This window comes from Bos indicus x Bos taurus, chromosome 19 (genome assembly GCF_003369695.1).
Source record: "Bos indicus x Bos taurus breed Angus x Brahman F1 hybrid chromosome 19, Bos_hybrid_MaternalHap_v2.0, whole genome shotgun sequence".
Lineage (NCBI taxonomy): Eukaryota > Metazoa > Chordata > Mammalia > Artiodactyla > Bovidae > Bos > Bos indicus x Bos taurus.
Genome location: NC_040094.1, coordinates 57,407,192 through 57,427,684, shown reverse-complemented (window position 1 = coordinate 57,427,684; position 20,493 = coordinate 57,407,192). Strand labels below are relative to the sequence as shown.

Here is a 20,493-nt window from a genome sequence, read left to right as displayed (position 1 = left end):
CCCCCACTGCCTCCCTGCACCCCATCCTGTCTGCACTTGGTCACCATCCACAGCTTGTACACTGAAGGGAGAATGCACAGCTGGGCACATTTTACCATGTCCTGCCTCCTCCATCTTAACTGAGTGGAAAAGGAGAGAGTTGGGGCTGGTGGGTGGGTGGATACTTTTTTTTTGAAGCACTGCATGCGTGGCATGTGGGATCTTGAAATTCCCTGACTAGGACCAAGGACCAAACCCATGCATACCCCTTGCAGTGGAAGTGCAAAGTCTTAACCACCAGGGAGGCCCCTAGATGAATCCTTTTTGGCGCTAGTAGCCACATGGCTTTGAAACATGCATCCCCTTTTAGGGCCACTCTTGAAAACTTAGTTCTTTTCAAGGAAAAAAGATATCAGTAAACATTTAGGATAGAGAACTTTGACCTCCTCTGCCTGCCCTCCCCGACTCCCTACCCTGGGCAAGAGTGGCAATCATTTCTGGGCAGAATTCCTTCAACAAATATTGAGGAGCTACTGTGCGTCACGAACTGGGCAGAGAGGAGTAAGACCTGCTCACAAAACCAAGGACTTAAGAATTCTTCACAGAGGTGAGGGCCTCAGAAGCCTTAATTCAGTTCAGTTCAGGCACTCAGTTGTGTCCAACTCTGCGACCCCATGGACTGCAGCACACCAGGCTTCCCTGTCCATCTCCCAATTCCTGGAGCTTACTCGAACATGTCCATTGAGTAGGTGATGCCATCCAACCATCTCATCCTCTGTCATCCCCTTCTCCTCCTACCTTCAATCTTTCTCAGCATCAGGGTCTTTTCCAAAGCCTTAGGAGGGGACAAGTAATGGAGGATGTGATGGCCCATCAGATTCCAAAACCCACACTTGGCTGATCCTGGGATTCCTCTAGAGAGGGTCTAGAGCAGTTCCTGACCAGTGTGGGGTAGAGCCCACTTCCGTCCTGTCCCTAGGTCTTTAGTGCTCTATCCAAACAGGAGCAGAGAAGCCCCTTGGCCACCTTGGGCTGAGATATACTTCCCCAGGTCGAATCAGCTCTCCTTAGAATGTGAAGGGCCTGGTGAGGGGCCTGGGGTCACTGCCCTGCAAGAAGCAGCCAAGGTCCCCAAGCCCCAGGTGTGTGCATAGGGCTGGGGCTAATCACAGGCACCTGAGCCCACCAGGTGGGGGCTGCTCCCAGTGGGGCTGTGGCAAGCTGGAGTGTGGCAGTCACTTTGTCCTTGCGCAAGGCCCTTGCCCTCCAGAAACTCACAGCCTAAGCCGCTTCCATCCCCACATTTTCAAGCACGCTGGAGTCCAAGAGGCCAACTTTCTCCCTGGTGCTCTGTCGCCTGACCCCTTCCTGAGAAACTCTGAGAAAGGACTAGATAGAAGGGCTTCAGCATTCTGGGCTCCCCACAACCCAGAAAGCCACCAAAGTGGTATTTCTGGGGTCGGATGGTGCTGCCCCGGGTGGGCCCCGCCACCTGGCAGGCTCAGCTCGGGACTGAGGAGCAGAGGATACCAGGCTCGCTAATTTCATCTTGGCCTCGCCGCGGGCATACAGGGTCATAGATCCCCCACCAGGGATTCAATCGTGTCCCCTCCACTGGGAGCACAGAGTCTTAAGCACTGAACCACCAGGGAAGTCCTCACTGGGCTTTTGGGAAGAGCCGACCAGAAGGTAGTGTCAGAAGAGCCACAGAGGGGACACAAGGAGCAGACGCTCGCGTTTCCACGGCGTCCCTTGATGGTGGAGGGGCGGGGACTGCGGCCCATCGCCTAGCGCGGGGTCATCTGAAGGTGCTCCTACCCCGACAGTCCTCCACACAGGCCACCCCGGGCACCTCTGAGCTCCTAAGGGCCCTAGGGGCTCGCCTCAACACAACCGCAGGCTTCAGTTACCACTTCCATCAAGAGGCTGATCGCCGCCTGCAGGAGACAAAACGCTGGAAGCCGGCAGCGCAGGCACGCCGAGCTCAGCGACGGCCCCGCCCCTCGCCTCATGCCTCATCGCCCCGCCCCTTTCGCCCTCTGGGCGTGGCTAAGTGCCGCTTCCCCCGGAAGTCCGGAACGCAGCCGAATGTCCCGCCCAGCTGGGCGCTGACCCTCCTTCATACGTCTCCTGCTTCCCGACTTAGGTGTTCAGTCCCATCTCCTACGAGGTCCTGAGTCCCCACCGCGCCTCCCACAGCCCAGTCTCAGCTGCAAGCTGCTGCAGAGCCTGGAGCCAGGAAAGGAACTCGTTTCCCCTCCCCGGCCCCGCGGAACCAGGTGGGGTCCTCGCCCCGCTCCCCAGCCTCGCCTTCCACACTCTCCCGCCCGCTCCCCGGGGCCCCTCGCCGCCCGCCCATGGCCCAGAAGCCGAAGGTAGACCCCCACGTCGGTCGGCTGGGGTACCTGCAGGCGCTGGTCACGGAATTCCAGCAGACGCAGAGCCAAGGTGAGTGCCTCGGGGTGGGGGGCAAGGGGGCCGGGCCGGAGTCCGGCCGCGACCGTCACTCCGGCCCTGGCGCCACTGCCCGCTTCTCCATCGCAGACGCCAAGGAGCAAGTGCTGGCCAACCTCGCCAACTTCGCCTATGACCCCGGTAACTACCAGTATCTGCGGCAACTGCAGGTCTTGGATTTATTCCTCGATTCGCTGTCGGAAGAGAATGAGACCCTGGTGGAGTTTGCTATTGGTAAGGATTAGGCGGTCTCCTAGGTGCGTGATGAGGTAACGAGTTAGAAGTGAGTTGTTGGGAAAGGGCTCTCTTAGGGCCTTACTTGGAGAAGGCAATGGCAAGCCACTACAGTACTCTTGCCTAGAAAATCCCACGGATGGAGGAGCCTGGTGGGCTACAGTCCATGGGGTCGCCACGAGTCGACCGCGACTGAGCGACTTCACTTTCACTTTTCACTTTCACGCAAAGGAGAAGGAAATGGCAACCCACTCCAGTGTTCTTGCCTGGAGAATCCCAGGGACGGCAGAGCCTGCTGGGCTGCTGTCTATGGGGTCGCACAGAGTCGGACACGACTGAAGCGACTTAGCAGCAGCAGCAGCAGGGCCTTACTTAGGCCGTCTCTCAGCAGCGAAGGCAGACTTTCGTAGTGTCTGTAATGCCTCCGCGGCCCACACAGCGTACAGGTTCACGGGTGGCTTGAGTCTGGCCTGGAACCCACCCCCAGGACCGTTTCTACTTGTCTACCTTCCCTCTCGGTTAGAGGTAAGATCATAAATGGGAATGGATTGAAGCCCCTTGGAGGGGGGGAAAAAAAAAAAGTTGAGCGCTCTTTTAAAACCTCTTTATCTTATGTTTCACCATCGAGAGAAATAGCTTTCACTCGGAAAGACTCATGGCACCTGTGGTTGTTCTGGTCTCAGACCTATTGAATTATTCACCCGACACGTGTTTGTTGGGCGGGTACTGTGTGAGCAAAGTATTGTTCTAAATGCTGGTGAGATGGCCACAAGTTGGGAAAAGATCTTTGCCCTCAGGGAATTTACATTCTAGCGGAGGGAGACACATGGTTGACACACAAAAAAGCTGAGGCGCTGAAGAAAACAGGCTGATGAAGAAGAGCAGGGGAAGGAAGGGACTACTTCTGGTTTGGCCCTGGCTGGAAGGCACAGGCCGGGCCAAGACCCCAGAGCAGGAGGAACCAGAAGGAAGGCTGATATGGCACCATTGTGGTGAGTGAAGCCCAGAGCGGTACTAAATGAGAGAGAAGGATTTAGTGTTGCTAAGTTACAGAGCACCTCGCACCAGTTTACAGGGACTCAGATCTAGGCATTGGGCGGGAGTTTGGAGTTTATTCTGAGGGCAAACCAACACTCCTGGGACCTCCCTAGTGGTCCAAGAATTAGGACTTTGCTGTTCCTCTGTAGGGGCGGCGGGTTCCATCCCTGGTTAGGGAACTGAGATCCTGCAAAAAGCAAACAAAACCAACATTCTTTTTGCAGCATGTGTCTTTAAAAAAGAACATTTCTCTGCACAGTGAAAGGAGTCTTATCTTCATAGGGAATGAACTTAATAATTCCATTGTCACCAAATACCCAGTTAGGCAGACTTCTCTAATAGTTCCCAAGCGGACATTTTTTGTTGTTGTTCTGTATAAACCAGGATCCATGCTCTTAATCTGGTTGTTAAGTTCCTTAGATCTCAATCTCTCGCTCTCTTTTAAAATAAACTTTGTATTTTATAACAGTTTTAGAAAAATTGCGAAGGTAATACAGAGTTTCTATGTATGCACACCAAGTTTCCTTATTATTACCATCATACATTAGTATGTATGGTACACTTGTTACAATTAATAAGCCAATATCCACAGTCCTGTCTAACTCTTTGTAACCTCATGGGCTGTAGCCTGCCAGACTCCTCTGTCCATGGGATTTCCCAGACAAGAATACTGGAGTGGGTTGCCATTTCCTTCTCCAGGGGATCCTCCCGACCCAGGGATAGACAGATTCTTTACCACTGAGCCACCTGGGTACCCCTGTTATTAACTGAAGTCCATACTTTGTTCCGATTTCCTCAGTTTTTCCCTCATAACCTTTTACTGTTTCAGGATTCCATCCAAGATACTATGTTAGATTTAGGCTCCTTTGGGCTGTGCCGGTTTTAGACTTTTTCTTTTTGTGAATGACCTTGGCAGTGTTAAGGAGTACTGGTCAGGTATTTTGTAGGTTTTCCTTCAGTTGGGATTTACCTGACATTTTTCTCGTTATTAGACTGGGATATGGGTTTTGGGGAGGATGACCACAGAGGTAAATGGTAAAAGGCCATGATATATCTCCTCCAACTGAAGCTATTTTGGGAGGTGGAGGGGGGGGTGCTTCCCATGCGGGATCTTAGTTCCCTGACCAAGGATCGAACCTGTGCCCCCCTGCAGTGGCAGTGCAGAGTGTTAACCACTGGACCACTAGGGTCTCGACTCTGCAGAAAACTTTGCTAAAAAGAGCAGTCAGCCAAGGCGAGTTTTTACAGGATCAGGAAGCACCTTTCCCAAGGCAGGAGCCCTCTGAGATCCCAGCCCACTGGGCTGGGGGCTCCCAGGGTGGGTGACCAAGCCCTGGACCCGGAGTCCACGGTCCCCACTTCACTTTGTAGCTGATCCTTGTGGATGAGTCCTATCTCTTCTGAGCTTCGTTTCTTCATCTGAGCCTTGCCTGCCTCGCAGGACTGCTGTGGGGAGCAGAGCTGTTGTGTCTGTGTGTCTGTGAAGGCACTTTGTCTAGAATCGTTCGTATCCTTAATCACCAGTTTTCCTCTTCACAGCCGCTTTTTCCTTCTCTTTTTCTCCTCCTTCCTAAGGTCCCCAATCCCAGGAACAACAGCTTTCTTAGCACAGAATCCCTCCACGGGGTCCTCTGCAGATGAAATTTCTTTTTTATTCATTGTGCATAAATTGGAAGTCCCAGTGGTGCTTAGAAGCCTATTTTGTTACTCTCTTTGTTTCCTTCCCTGTTAATATCTGTGGCGCTACACTGTCAGTGGTTATCCTTCGCTGTGCTTTGTAGCTTTGAATCTTTTCTCTCTGGTGGCAGGTCTGAGATTGTGATCTCCATGAGGTCAGAGTGCTTTGCTTACGTTTGTCTTGAATGCTCAGACTTTTTGGTCTGGAAAGAGGGGATGAGGTGAGTGCACGCACGCAGAGTCCTGCCCCTGACTTGGGGCTGGTGCCCTGAGTGGGGCTGGTTCTGGAACAACTACTAGGTAAGATTGCCCACAGCCACGGTTTGGCAGAATCAAACCGAGTGTTGGTTTGTTGGCTCGGAAGAGATTGAGTTTGGTAGGAGCAGGGCTTTGGGGTCAGGCAGGCCTGGGTTCCAGTCCTCACTCAGCGACTTAACTCTGGGCACATGACTTCCCTTCTCCCATCGTCAGTCAGGTGGGCAGGATCAATACCTGCCTCACAGAGTTGTTGACAATTAAATGAGCTAAAGTGCCTGCAGCTGCATGGTCTGCTATCCAGACCCCTTTGAGGGTAAGCAGTTCCCTCATCTTCCAGAGACTGAAGTGGAATAGTGTCTCATGACCTATCTTTTCCAGGGATTTGTTCTTTCTGGAAAAGCATCACTGAGTGATAGAAAAAGGTATGAAAGTTGACCCCTAGCCTCACAATGGGTGTCGGGGCGGTATTAGGAGGACGAACCCCTGGGCAATGGGCACTGGTTAGGCCAGAGCCACCCTTGTTTGGGTCGGGATGGGAAGTGGGTGGATTATCAGGAACCAGATACAAAGCCAGGATCTCAGTAAACACTCAAATGAGTGAAGGATTCCGAGCTCATGCCCCAGATTAAACCTCTGGCAGGCTTTGGCATCAATTTGAGAGTATTGGCCTGAAGCACCACTGGTTGATCCTCAGTCTTACCTGCTGTGTGTGCACACCTGCACCATTCTAGATGCTGTGTGGAGATGTAAACAAGCCAGGAGATAACTCTCTGCTTCCATGAAAACTGAATCCTAGGATATCACAGAATACTTGACAGTTGTTACCAAAACAGAGTTCAAGTAGGAGGCACCTCCCACAATTGAGCTTAAATCCTTTTTCCTGTGTTCTACTTCCTGCAATACTCGTAGCTGCCACCAGATGGTGGTGGTGTACTGAAAAAGACTGGTGGATGACTCCTGAGCCGCTCTCTGGAAAACAGTATCTAGTGTAATTGAAGGGAGGCATGCCCCCTGATCCAGCAGTTACATTCACAGAGCTAGGTCCAGGCACGTGTAGACACATAGGCAAAAATGTCACCAGCAGTATTGTCTGTAATAGCCCCAGCCTGCAAACAGTCAACACTGGGATGAATATCAATATTGTGGATATTCATACTACTTAGCAAGGTAAATGAACAATCTGCACAGCTCCATGCAATTATCTTGCAAACATAATGTTAAGCACATGATGCTAGACACATAATAATATGTACAGCATGATTCCATTTCTATAAAGTCCAAAAAGGCAGAACTGAATTATAGTGTTTAGCGGGGAATGTGTGGTTAAAAAAAAATATTTGGAAGAAAGAGGAGAGTGAAAAAGTTGGCTTAAAACTCCACATTCAGAAAACTAAGATCATGGCATCTGGTCCCATCACTTCATGGGAAATAGATGGGGAAACAGTGGAAACAGTGTCAGACTTTATTTTGGGGGGCTCCAAAATCACTGCAGATGGTGACATTAAAAGATGCTTACTCCTTGGAAGGAAAGTTATGACCAACCTAGATAGCATATTGAAAAGCAGAGATATTACTTTGCCAACAAAGGTCCGTCTAGTCAAGGCTATGGTGTTTCCAGTGGTCATGTATGGATGTGAGAGTTGGACTGTGAAGAAGGCTGAGTGCCAAAGAATTGATGCTTTTGAACTGTGGTGTTGGAGAAGGCTCTTGAGAGTCCCTTGGACTGCAAGGAGATCCAACCAGTCCATTCTGAAGGAGATCAGCCCTGGGATTTCTTTGGAAGGAATGATGCTAAAGCTGAAACTCCAGTACTTTGGCCACCTCATGCGAAGAGTTGACTCATTGGAAAAGACTCTGATGCTGGGAGGGATTGGGGGCAGGAGGAGAAGGGGACGACAGAGGATGAGATGGCTGGATGGCATCACTGACTCGATGGACGTGAGTCTCAGTGAACTTCGGGAGTTGGTGATGGACAGGGAGGCCTGGCGTGCTGCGATTCATGGGGTCACAAAGAGTCGGACACGACTGAGCAACTGAACTGAACTGAGAACTCCCTGGTGGTCCAGTGGTTAGGACTCGGTGCTTTCACTCTCATGGCCTAGGTTCAATCCCTGATGGGAGAACTAGGATCCACAAGCCACACAGGAAATAAAAGGTCCTGTTTATTACAAGTCAGGAAGGGGTTCACCTCAGAGGGAGAGAATTCAATCAGGAGAGTGTGCAGAGGCGCTGGACGGCTGACTGTGCATCAGTCCTTTAGCTCAGTGCAGGTGACACGGGCACGTGCGTTCTCACTGTTCACCTCTGCCTGTGTGTGCCTGCCTTTCTCTGTGTGTGGGTTGCAGGTGTGCCCTGGGCCAGTCTCCGGGGCTGTAAACAGGGGCCTGCCTGGTCCACGTCTACTGGGTGCCAGAGAGGGGTCTTAACATTATCTAATCCTCTCTGCCCGTTTTACTGATGAAGAAGCTCAGTAGAAACGAACTTAGAGAAATGGAGTTGCTTGCTCGGCTCACTTGAATCTGCAGGGGCGGTCCCGGGATTTTTAGCTAGCTCCGCCCACCACAGAGCCCTGGCTCCATCCGCGGAACTCTGGGGTCCCCGGGGAACGTCCTTCTCTCATTGGCGCTTTGGGATCCTAGGATCACACATCTTTCAGCTGAAAACAAAACAAAACTCCCCAGCCCGCCACTAGTTACAGGAAAGCTGAAGTCGAGGTTCTCGTCCCATCACGCCCTCGCGCGCCACCTGGGAAGGCTGATCCGGGCCCCTCTGCCCTCCCCCCTTCCTCTCGGGTCTAGGCACAAGCAGGGTGTGTCTGTTTTATTCAGTTATGTGAATATATAGTGCGTTCACCCGGTACGGAGTTCAAAAGGGCAGGTGGTGCACTGTAACAGTCTGTAGCCTTTTCTGGAGGCAGCCACTGTTGCCAGTTTCTTGTGTATCCTCCCAGAGATATTTGCAGGATTTATAAACAAATATGTGTGTGTTTGTATGTATACTGTGTATACATTGTGTGTCTCACACATGCCTGTAGTATACTATATCTGTATTCCGCTCCTCCCCCCCCCCTGCCTTTTTTTAAATTTATTTGGCTGTGCTGGGTCTTTGTCGTGGCATGTGGGATCTAGTTCCCTGACCAGGGATCCAGTATGGGCCCCCTGCATTGGGAGCTCTGAATCTTAACCACTGGACTACCAGTGAAGTCCCTTAAAAAAAAAAAAAAAACAGGAAAAAAACTTAGCGCCACCTATTGGTACACGTTCGGTGTCAGCCCTTAAAGAGCTGCCTGATGAGCACTGCAGGATGTCCTGAGCCTGGCGGGACTGAGGTCTAGCGGGCGCCTGAGGATGGCCGGCTAGGTTGCTTCCATTTTGCTCTCGCAGGCAGTGCTGCTTATTTGTATATCATTTCTCACTTGCTGGAATGGCCCTGTGTAATAGACTTCTAGAATTGAAGTCTAGGTCAGAACCGCAAAAGGCCATGATTTTTTTTTTTTAATTTTTTTTTTAGATTATACCAAACAGATCACTCAAGTGAAAACTGTATCACCCTGTGTTTTTAGAGAAGTCTCACTACCATCCTGGTCGGTTCCCCTCTGTTCCCCTCTCATGGAATCAGCAGATGTGAACATGTACATATGTGTATATTTGTCTGTTGCCTGCTTACACATAATAGTAGCTTTCTCTGTATGCTGTTCGCCCCTTGAGTGTCCATCCTGAAATGTAAGAGAGAACCATTCTCAAGATAACGTGTGTGTGAGAATCAGTCAGTTCAGTCGTTCAATTGTGTCCGATTCTTTTCGACCCCTTGGACTGCAGCATGCCAGGCCGCCCTGCCAACACCAACTCCCAGAGTTTACTCAAACTCATGTCCATTGAGTTGGTGATGCCATCCAACCATCTCATCCTCTGTCGTCCCCTTCTCCTCCTGCCTTCAATCTTTCCCAGCATCAGGGTCTTTTCAAATGAGTCAGTTCTTCACATCAGGTGGCCAAAGTATTGGAGTTTCAGCTTCAGCATCAGTCCTTCCAGTGAGCACTCAGGACTGATTTTCTTTAAGATGCATGTGTGTGTATGCACGCTTAGTTGCTCAGTTGTGTCTGACTCTTTGTGTCCCCATGGACTGTAACTCTCCAGGCTCCTTTGTCCCTGGGATTCTCCAGGCAAGAATACTAAGTGGGTTGCCATTCCCTTCTCCAGGGGATCTTCCCAACCCAGGGATTGAACCCAGGTCTCTCCTATTGCAGGCAGATTCTTTACCATCTGTGCCACCAGGGAAGACCAACTCAAGATATCGGGTTGGCCAAAAAGTTCATTTGGGTTTTTCCACAAGATGTTATGGAAAACATGGGACTTCCCTGTGGTCCAGTGGCTAAGACTCTGAGCTCCCAAATGCAGGGTACCAGGGTTCGATCCCTGGTTGGGGAACTAGATTCCACATGCTACCAACTAAAGAACTAAAGCTCTCACATGATGCAGCTGTAGAACTGAAGATCCCACATGCCACAACTAAGCCCAGGCAGAGCTAAAAAGAAAAAGATGTTATGGAAAAATAACATGTTATGAACGTTTTGACCAACCCAATACTAAAGTTAAACCCCGAAACAAATAGTCCCCAATGAAGATTTTGACCTGGGATTGACTGCGGCCAGCCCTGTGCCCTGGGGCGGGCAGGTGCTCAGACACAACCTCTCCAGCCAGTGTCTCCAAGGACTCGCCTAGCCCTCCAGGGCTCCAGGTGCAGGCTCAGCACTCGTCAGCACGCCCTTCCTCGATCTCCAGGACAGTCCTTAGGCCCTCCTGTCCCTCCCAGCACCGATGCCCTGCTTGCTGTGTGACTTGAGATCCCCTGCCTGACCTCTCTGAGCTGCCAGCTTTCTCCTCCCAGGTGGCACCTGGGGGTTCTCCTTTGCCTCTCCCGGGGCTTTCTGGGGCTCCCGTCTGGACGGGCCCTGCCTTTACCCCTTGTTCTCTTTCTCTCTGCCTTGCCTGGTTTGTCCAAAACACGTTCACCCACCAGTCCGAACTTGTTTTCCTTTTTGCGTGGTCACCAGTCTTTAATCTGCAGCGGGATCAGCAGACAGTGAAGCGCACGATTTACGTGTCAGGTTGATGATTTTTTTTTTTTTTTTTGGCTGCACTGCACGGCATGGGGGATCTTAGTTCCCCAACCAGGGATTGAGACCCGAGACCCCTGCCGTGAAAGTGTGGATTCTTAACCAGTGGACCACAGGGAAGTCCCAGATTGATGATTTTTCAAGTTCATTAAAGTGTACGTACATGTATGTAACCAGCACTTAAATCAAGATACAGAATATTACCGTCTCCCTGAAAGGATCCCTCATACCCTCTGCCGGTTAGTGTCTTCCGCCCTGAGGTAACCACTGTTCTAACCTTTAGCCCCATGGATTCGTTTTGCCTGTTCTTGAACTTCATGTAAGTGGACTGGTTCAGGCTTCTTTGAGTTGAGTCCCTGGTTTTTTTCACTCAACATAATGTTTCTGAGGTCCATGTAAATTGTTGCAGTATCAGTAGCTCCTGTCTTTGTATGAATAGGCCACAAGTTGTTCCTCCAGTCATCCACTGGTGGAGCTTTGAGTTATTTCTTTAGAGCCTTTATGAGTAAAGCTGTTATGATAATTTTAAAGATTTTATTTATTTGTGGCTGTGCTGGATCTTCGTTGCTCCCCGGGCTTTTCTCTAGTTGCGATGAGCAGGGACTACTCTCTACTTGCCGTGCGAGAGCTTCTCATTGCAGTGGCTTCTTTGGTTGCAGAGCTCCAGGCATGCAGGCTTCGGTAGTTGCAGCTCGAGGGCTCAGTAGTTCCAGCTTCGTGCTCCAGAGCACAGGCTCGGTAGCTGTGGCACATGGGCTTATTTGCCCCCCAGCGTGTGGAATCTTCCCAGATCAGGACTGAACCCGTGTCTTCTGCATTGGCAGGAGGATTCTTTACCACTGAGCCATGAGGGAAGCCTGTCATGATCATTTTTATACAAGTTTTCTTGTATACATCAGATACTCATTTGTCTCAGGTAGATTTCTTATAGTATATGTATGTACTCTTTTTTTCTCAGATCTGGGTAGAAGTGGAATTGCTGAGTCACAGGGTAGATGTATGGGCTTCGAGGGTAGCGCAGTGGTAAGGAATCTGCCTGCCAGTGCAGGAGATGCAGGAGTTGTGGGTTTGACCCCTGGGTCAGGAAGATCCCCTGGAGGAGGAAATGGCAACCCACTCCAGTATTCTTGCCTGGAAAATTCCATGGACAGAAGAGCCTGGTGGGCTACAGCCCATGGGGTCGCAAAGAGTCAGATACAACTGAGTTTGCGTGTGCATTCATGTACATACACACACACACACCCACACACACGGTAGATGTGTGTTCAACTGTATTAGAAGCTACCAGATAGTTTTCCAGTGTAATTACGACGTGTAGACTCCTCACCACCAGCGCACGAGAGTTCCAGTAGCTCTGCCAGCACTTACTATTGTCAGTCTTTTTTTGTTTTCCGTTATGACAGGTGTATAGGGGCCTCTTGCTGTGGTTTTAATTTTCATTTCTCTGATAAGGAATGTTGGGCACATTTTCATATATCGGCTCTTTTGTGCAGTTTGTCTAAGTCTTTTGCTCATTATTTTTTTTTATTGTGTTGTTCATGTTTTACTGATATGAAGGAGTTCTTTAAATATCCTGGATATGAGTTCTCTGTCAGAATCTATGAATATTTTCTTCTTTTGCTTTTTTCCTTTTTTTCCCCCTTGTTTGGTATGAAGAGAAGAAGCGAAGTGAGGAGAGGGCCCCTGGGGAGGGGGACTGATTAGGGTGGTCGAGGAAAGCTCTGAGAAGAGGGAACATCTTGTTGGACCTTTATTTTTTTGGCTGGACTGCATGGTTCTCAGGGTCTCAGTTCCCCGAGCGGGATTAAACCTGGGCCCACAGCAGTGAGGCCACAGAGTCCTGAGCACTGGACGGTCAGGGAATTCCCTGGACTTTTTTCTTTTTTTTAATTGCAATTTTATGACACATTTGGTGTCCTTTTTTCCTCCTTAACCTTATATAGCAAGCATTTTCCCACATTACACTTTTAAATGTGATTTTTAGAACGGTATAATGTTTCATCATATGGATGTACCCTACTTTCTTTAACCAGTTTGCTGTCATTGGGCCTTCTTTAGGAAGCTTCCAGGCTTCATGTTGCTCTTTTTCTACAGCCCTCCTTAGTTCTTCACGGCCAGTGCGCAGAGGTGGGCTCGGAGGAAAATTCAGAGCGGCTGCAGCTTCTCTTCCACTCTTTGGGGGTCTTTTGGCTCCTTCTCGGGCGCTCCTGCTCAGCCTTCTTATCCCTGAAGCCCTTCTCTTTCCAGGCTTTCACTGCTCTTTTTCATCTTCCACGGTCGCTGCCAGCAAGGCCAAGGGGCTTAAAGAGCTCCCTGCCTGGGGTGGGACCCGGCAGCCGGTGAGCGCTGGCAGCCCTCGATCCATCCCTGGAGGCTTCCCAGGCCTGTAAACGGGGAGCAGGTGGGGCTGGCTGTTGGGAGACCGCCTCCCGCGCCCATTCTCCTGCAGATGCCCTCTGATTATCCCGAGTGGCAGAGCCCTGCCCAGGCACACCTGGGCGCGATGATGACTCACCAGCCCAAGAGTGACTCGGCTTTTTACCGTATCACCTTTGAGAGCAGAGATAAGTCCCGTCCCCCACGCCAGAGCTGAGTTCGAAGTGTGGGTAGGAGGCTGCAGCTCCACTCGGAGCTCAGAAGAGATGGTGCCAGTGTGTGCGAGAAGCCGGGGTCCTGCCGGGGCGTTTCCACTTGTCCCCGTGCCTGGCTGAGCCTGGTCTCCACCCATGGTAGGATTAGTTGTTCTCGTAGCTTCTACAGGGACACACTTTATCCTGGGAGTGGCAGCGGGCTCCCCGTTTTCTGAGACTTTGAGCAAGTTACTCAGTGGCCTCAGCTTCTTTCTTGCAAGTGGGCGTGGTGGTGACTCTTGCTCTGTGGGGTTCAGTCACGTGCCCAGCATGTTTGTGCCCAGCAAGAAGGCACAGTTGCAGCCCCTGAGATTCAGAGGTGAGTGACTGCCGTGTGGGGCCCAGTGATGGGGACAGGCCGCAAGTAAGGAGGGTGGTGGGAAGGTAGGCCCCAAGCTGTGCTAAGGGCTCCACTGGAGTGACCTGAGAGGTGGGGAGGGACCCTGCATCAGCGCCTCCCCTTCTGGGGCTGCTCCTCAGAGGTCCCCTGTCGGTGAGACCCCAGAACCGCAGATGTCCCAGGTGGGCAGGGTCTCTGGGAGCCATCCCGTCCAGCCTCCCGACCATCTGCAGTGCAGCTGTTTTCTGCTGCTCACCGCTTTACAGTCCTTCTAACAAATGTTTGTAGAGCGCACCCTGGACCAGGCACCCCGGACGTGATGGGAATAAGACACCCTGGGTCTTGACCTCTGGGAGTGTATCCTTCTAGTGGGGCTCAGCAGTCAGCAAGCAAGAAAAAGCCATGGTGATCCCTCAGAAGTTCTAAGCATGGGAAGAAAATGAAACAAGGTGATGAGGGAAGTGCCTGGACGGGACAGGGTGTGGCTTATGTGGTGGTCCAGGAAAACCTCACTATCCAGGGAGCAGTGACGTGCTGGTTACCAGCAAGTGCGTGTCAGGACTTCCCTGGTGGTCCAGTGGTTAGAGCTGCCACTGCATGGGGGGCACGGTTCAATTTCTGCTTAGGCATTTAAGATCCTGCATGCCACATGGCATGGCCAATGAAAGAAAAAAGAACAGGAAAAAAAAAAAATGCTTAGGCATTTAAGATCCTGCATGCCACATGGCATGGCCAATGAAAGAAAAAAGAACAGAAAAAAAAAAAAAAAATAAGTTGGCAACATGTGAAGGTCCTAGAAGGGAGTGTGAACTTTATTCCAGGTGCAGTGGGAAGTTCCTGAAGGTTGAGTGGATGGAACCTTTATAAGCTTCCCTTCAGCGGGACCCAGACTGACCCAGGTGCTGCTCAGGAGCAGGTGGCTGAGCCTGGAGGAGGGAGGAGGTCTTTGCCAGCCCTGCCCCCCACCTCGCTGCACCTGTCCCCTCTTGCTGGGAAAGACGTCCCGGTTGGGTTTGAGGCTGGTTGGGTTTGAGGCTGCGAGAAGCCATAGCCTCTGCCAGTTTCCAGAGACGCAGGGGAAGTGGTTGGGCTGTCAGTCACTCCTCATTGGCTGCGCGGAGCTGGGCGGCCGTGTTATGCAAATGAGCTAGAAGCTGGTCTTCTGTTTGGAGTAGGAACCCAAGGGTGGGGGAGCCCTGACGGCAGGAAGCTCACCCAGGAGCCACAGGAAGTCAGCTTCCCACACCCAGGGCTCTGGGCTGGCCGGAGAGTACAAGGTCAGGCCACACTACGTAAGCGGTGGTGTGTTCTTCGATCCAGAACCACAGGTCTCTTCACTCTGTCCTTTTCTTTTATCCCCCAGAATCCTAGCAACAGTGATGGGTTAGGGCCTCTTAATTATGTTGTATCCATAAAATGGTAAAAGGGTGGACTGCGTGGGTGTTAAATGATTGTAGATTTATTGGCGTGGAGAGGTGTTCACAGGAAAACAGCATCACATTGTTATCAAGTATATGGAGTCACATATTTAAATATTGTGGGATGAAAAGCAAATATTAAATGGGTGGTAGGATTGAGGTGGTTTATACTTTGCCTTCTTGACAGTTTTATTGCGGTATAACTGACATGTGATAAACTTTACATAGGGGGCAACTTGATACGTTTTGATGCATGTACACCTGTGAAACAATCACCTTACATATGTGTGCGTATATGTATGTGTGTGCATATGTGTGTGTGCGCATATATGTATTGTGGTCATGCCGCACATCTTGTAGGATCTTAGTTTCCCGGCCAGGATCCCCAGGCCCTCAGCAGGGAACGTGTGGAGCCCTGACCCTGGACCACCAGGGAGTTCCCAGGAAAGCATTGAAGTGGCCGAACCGAGAGGGACAAGGTTCAGTGTCCACCTCCAGAAGGCTGGGCCTTGGCAGGCAGGCCTGTCTGAAACCTTGAAAGGGAGGGCCGGAGATCCGGTGGGCTTCCGGTCCCTTGTCCCCAGGCCAGCTTCTCAGGGGCCCTGCCCTTCCCTGGGACTTGGGGAGGAGAGGGCAGAGGAGGCCCATAGCTGAGGCCTCAGAGTCCGCTTGCTCTTCCCCAGGCGGCCTCTGCAACCTGTGCGCCGACAGGGCCAACAGGGAACACATCCTGCAGGCGGGGGGCGTCCCCCTCATCGTCAACTGCCTGTCCAGCCCCAGCGAGGAGACCGTGCTGTCCGCCGTGACCGCGCTCATGGGCCTGGGCTCGCCTGGCGCGCGCCCCCACCCCGAGCTGACAGCCCGGCCCGTGGTCCAGTGCATGCTGCGCTTCTCCCTGTCAGCCAGCGCCCGGCTCCGAAACCTGGCCCAGATCTTCCTGGAAGACTTCTGCTCCCCCAGCCAGGTGGCCGAGGCCCGCAGCTGGCGAGCGGATGCCGCCCTGGGGATCCCCCTGCCGAGGACGGAGGGCCCCCAGCAGCCCTGACCCGCTGCCCGCTGGACAAGGCTGAAACCCTGGTAGGGGCTCAGGGAGAGGCGGCGCCCTCTCCGCTAACGGCGCGCGCTCGGCCCATTTCAAGGTGCGTTTTCTCGGCATGGCAGGTATTTGCACTGTGATGAAAGGCCCCAGACGAGTGAGGAAGCCAGGTCTTGAGACGCGTGGACGGGGAAGTTGAAGATGCTGCCATTTTCACGGGCCACTGCTCTCAACCTCGTTGAGAGGCCCTAGTGCTGGCCCACCCCCCACCCCCGCCGGGTCTCACCCTCGCGGAGGAAGCAGCGTGGTCCCTGGACTCGGAGGCTTCGCAGAAGGTGTTTCTCTTGAGGAACAGCTGGGCTTGGAGCTTAGGACAGTTGTCTGAGCTTGAGGAAGGAAGCATTCTCCCCTAACAGAGGTGTCTGGAGTCATTTTGAGACGCAGAAATGAGAAGCCTTGCTGTTCAAAGTATATTGCGGCTCCGGGAAGCTGAGGGCGGTGTTGTGCCCCTGTCTGTGGAGGCTGGGTACCTGCCCCACAAGCTCTCCAAGCCGGGCGTTTGGCCTGGCGGATGCTGGCCCTGAGAACTCTCTGGCTTAACTGTTGATCTGTACAGACCTGTCAGCCAGACACCACGGTAGGGCGCCTCAAAGACCAGAGCGTGCCCCATGCTGTTGAGAGTCCAGCCCAGTGACTGTTACCGTGGCCATGAGGGTGATGACATGTCAGAAGACAGGCGCAGACTCTTCGAGCGGTGTCTCCTCCCCTCCCCACCCCGCAGTCCCTGCTTGGAAGCCCTGGCCCACCTTCTCTGCCATCAGGGTTAGTGAGGGGGGTGCTACGCCTGGAAGCACGTCTGGGGCTCAGGCGGGCCTAGGGGATGCAAGAGGGCTGCTGAAGGGAGAGGGGACCAGCTGCTGACATACAGTGCAGGGCTCAGAGTCCAGTGTACACCGCTCAGCATGGGGGAAGGGGTGTGGGTCCCCGTGGAAAGCTGGGGTTCGGGAGCAGGGGAAGGTCCTGGCCCCCCTTAAGGTTGACCTCTTACATGACGAAGGAATGGCGGCTCCGAGAGGAACGGTGTCCAGGTGGACGTGGAGGTGGGCGGATTATGGGATTTATGGACTAGAGCCCAGAGGGAGGGAGGTGAAGGCCTCCTCATCGGCCTGTATTCCCGCCCCCCGCCCCCCGGAGAGTCCCGACTCTTCCCTTTCCCAAATAAAAGGCCTTAAGAGAGCAGCGAGCCAAAGCGTTTTATTTAAAAGGTGTGTGTTCTCCCAGCGCGTTTCCGGCCGGCGCGGTGCTGAGGGGTCACCGCCGCCGGGCTGCACGGGGACTCGGTTCTGCCCGGCTTTCCTGCCCGTCTGCCTCGCCCTCCTCCGGCCTCACTGCTGGGGCAACCCCAGGCCGTCGGGGTCCGGCGGCAGGGCTCGCCGCTTGCTGTCTATAATCTCCCTCCAGTTGTCGCTCCAGGAGCGCAGCCGTCTCCGAGGCGGGGTCAGGGCCAGGTGCTGGTTGTGGCAGCAGGTGAACAGGATGTGCTCCCAGCTGGGGGTCTCCTCGTGGCCTGGGCGGGGAGGCAGAGAACCCGAAGTCCCTAATCTGGTTATCTGTACTCTCTCCCGCTAATCCCAGCAGGCCAGATGTCTGGAGACTGCTAAGGAAAAAGGCTCCCCACCTTGAATGACCTCCTTGTCATCAATGAGTAGGTCCCCCGAGATCACTGTCTTGTCGCTCGTCAAGATAATGCGCTCCACAAACTGGGGTCCCAGGTGCTTCTCCACCCAGTGGTACTGTGAGGTGGGCACAGGGTCAGTAGGGCAAGATGGGCCCCTGAACTCAGGGCCAGTAGGTGTGAGGGAGGGTCTACAGCTTATGAGATACTCCCTCCACTCCCCCCCACCCCCCAACTTTCTGTGTTTCTGCTGGTTTTTTTTTTTTTTTTTTTTGGGGGGGGCTAGGCCATGCAGCATGCGGGATCTCAGTTGCCCGACCAGGGATTGAACCCGTGCCCCCCTGCCTTGGCAGCACAGAGTCTTAACCTCTGGACTGCCAGGGAAGTCCCCCGATGGTTTCTTTTAAAAAAAATCATAATTTAGGAAGCTAAGGATGCCCGTGGAGCGCTGGGGCAGCAGCACCTTCTCCTGCACACAGTGGTCGTACTTCATCAGAGGGCTTGTGCAGATGAAGACCTGGGTGCTGCTGGGAGGGGGCACGATTAGACGGGGTGGTGCCCGCCCCTGCCCCCCAGCCCCCACTCCCTCGCCGCCCTTCCTCACTCCTGCATGTCATTCATCTCCCGCATGGCTTCCAAGGCTCCAGGGATGGGCTCCAAGTCTAGGAAAAAGCCTGGGGCTTCATACACACTGGCCACTTTGTCCTGAAAGATACAGCGTTCCCGTCCTGGCTCTGCTCCAGACCTCAACCCCTCCCCCCTACACACACACCTCCCCCGCACACACACAGCGAGGGCTCACAGGTGAGGTTCCTGGGGGGCTTTGGTCCCCAAATCAGAGTCCCGGGTGGAGGATTTTGTTTAGCAGTAAGGAAACAACCCCAACCCCCAGACTGTCTAGTCCCAAGTGAAGTGTGGATTCTGAAGTGAGAGCTTTGTTCATTTTAAACAGGAAGATGTCTGGACATGGAGCAGAGACAGTACTGACCCAGGGGAGAGGCCCCCCGTCCTCGGATGTCCTGTGGGGTCCGGGTTCCCCGCTCCCCTCGCGCCGCACCCCTCCTATCCACCCTCCCCCTACCGCCAGGTCGGGGCGCAGCGCCCGGTACTGCTCGTTCGCGAAGAAGCCGCGGCGCTCCTCCAGCGGCACGTGCAGCTCCCCGGGGAACCGCTGGAGGAAGCCCCGCAGCAGGCCGGCCTCGAAGTCCGCCAGCACGCCGTCCATGTCCACCAGCACCCGCACGGGCCGCGCGCGCCCCGCCGGCGTCCTCATCGCCAGCGCCGAGGCAGGGGACCCGGGCGAAACGCGGAACCGGCCCCGGGAGCGCGCGGAGCCAGGCGCGGGGATGGCCGCTTCCGGAGCCGCGGCGAGCGGGGCGGGGCCAGGCCGATTTGCATGGGCGCCCGGGTGCCCCGCCCGCCCGCCCGCCCGCCGGAGCCCGGGCCTTCCCCAGCGCTCCCGACCGGGCGTGGCGGTGCCCGAGCCACGCCTCTGGTCCGAGGGTGCGCCTGCGTGGACATCAGCCGCCCTCCGCTCTAGCAGACGCTCTCCCCCACCCCAAACGTTACTGGGCCAGACCTTCCGGGGGTCCCCTGGACTGTCCAGAATACTGGGGAGCGTCGTCTTAAACCTGTGGGCCGGCTCCAGCTTTCTCAGAACCCACACCTGCTCACCCCGCGGGGACAGGAGGAGAGCTTCCTCCCGCTGCGCCAAGGCAGCACCAACCCAAGGCTCGAAACTCGGGGACTCCCAGTAGCTGAAGTGAGTGAATCTGAAGACAACGGGCTCTTGGGACAGCTCCTCAGAGATGAATTCACAAACCAGAGTTGGCTTGAAACATGGGAGCATCTACTTCAAACCTGTTCTACCTGGAAGAGGTGACTTTCCATCAGGCTCAGGTAATCGGGACCATCCTTTCTGTGGAATTGATTTTTCTCTAGAATTCTCCTGTTATATCCTCCTCTGAGAAAATGCTGGTCACTGCTAACTTTTGTTGACTCTCAGTTTTTTGTAGATTTCATGTAATTTCTTTCCTGAATTCATGTAAATACGCTGTGCTTAGTTACTCAGTCGAGTCCAACTCTGCGACCCTATCGACTGTAGCCCGCCAGGCTCTTCTGTCCATGGGGTTTTCTGGGCAAGAATACTGGAGTGAGTTGCCATGTCCTCCTCCAGGACATCTTCCCAAACCAGGATCAAACCAAGGTCTCCCGCATTGCAGGCGGATTCTTTACCATCTGAGCCACCAGGGAAGCTCACATGTAAATATATTTACTACAAACTAGATTCAGATTTGAGTGACTGACCCATCTTCCTGTCGCTCCCCACCTGAATATCCCTCCCCTTCCTGATGCTTCTGTTCCATTGGGTCTGAACACCCCAGTACTTCTAAATGGAACAGAAGCATCAGGAAGGGAAGCCTGGTGATCTAATTTTAAAACGCTTAAGAAGCAGACCGCTGCTGCTGCTGCTAAGTCGCATCAGCCATGTCCGACACTTAGCAACCCCAGGACTGCAGCCCACCAGGCTCCTCTGTCCGTGGGAGGCAAGAGTACTGGAGTGGGGTGCCATTGCCTTCTCTGAAGGAGACTAGGTATTAGCAATAAATACCAAGCCACTTAAGTCACATAACTGTGT

General features: G+C 53.3%; 2 protein-coding genes across 5 annotated transcripts; one reads left to right on the top strand and one right to left on the bottom strand.

The window, feature by feature from the left end:
• The first annotated feature begins 739 nt into the window (after window positions 1-739).
• Window positions 740-17,417, top strand: ARMC7 (armadillo repeat containing 7). Of its 4 annotated transcripts, XM_027518804.1 has the most exons (4): window positions 740-2,427; window positions 2,524-2,667; window positions 15,828-16,221; window positions 16,306-16,397. In XM_027518804.1, exons 1-3 carry the CDS (start codon window positions 2,337-2,339, stop codon window positions 16,187-16,189), a joined length of 597 nt encoding a protein of 198 aa, XP_027374605.1. In that variant the 5' UTR covers window positions 740-2,336; the 3' UTR covers window positions 16,190-16,221; window positions 16,306-16,397. The 4 variants fall into 4 exon arrangements, with proteins under 4 accessions (XP_027374605.1, XP_027374607.1, XP_027374604.1 ...); XM_027518806.1 differs by lacking the exon at window positions 15,828-16,221 and having other exon boundaries at window positions 16,306-17,417; XM_027518803.1 differs by having other exon boundaries at window positions 15,828-17,417.
• NT5C (5', 3'-nucleotidase, cytosolic) lies at window positions 17,415-19,217 on the bottom strand. The gene is made up of 5 exons (XM_027518802.1): window positions 18,937-19,217; window positions 18,460-18,560; window positions 18,319-18,379; window positions 17,859-17,973; window positions 17,415-17,747 (listed from the first exon to the last, which is right to left on the bottom strand). The coding sequence occupies exons 1-5, from the start codon at window positions 19,126-19,128 to the stop codon at window positions 17,566-17,568; spliced, it is 651 nt and encodes a 216-aa protein (XP_027374603.1). The 5' UTR covers window positions 19,129-19,217; the 3' UTR covers window positions 17,415-17,565.
• Window positions 19,218-20,493: the final 1,276 nt, after the last annotated feature.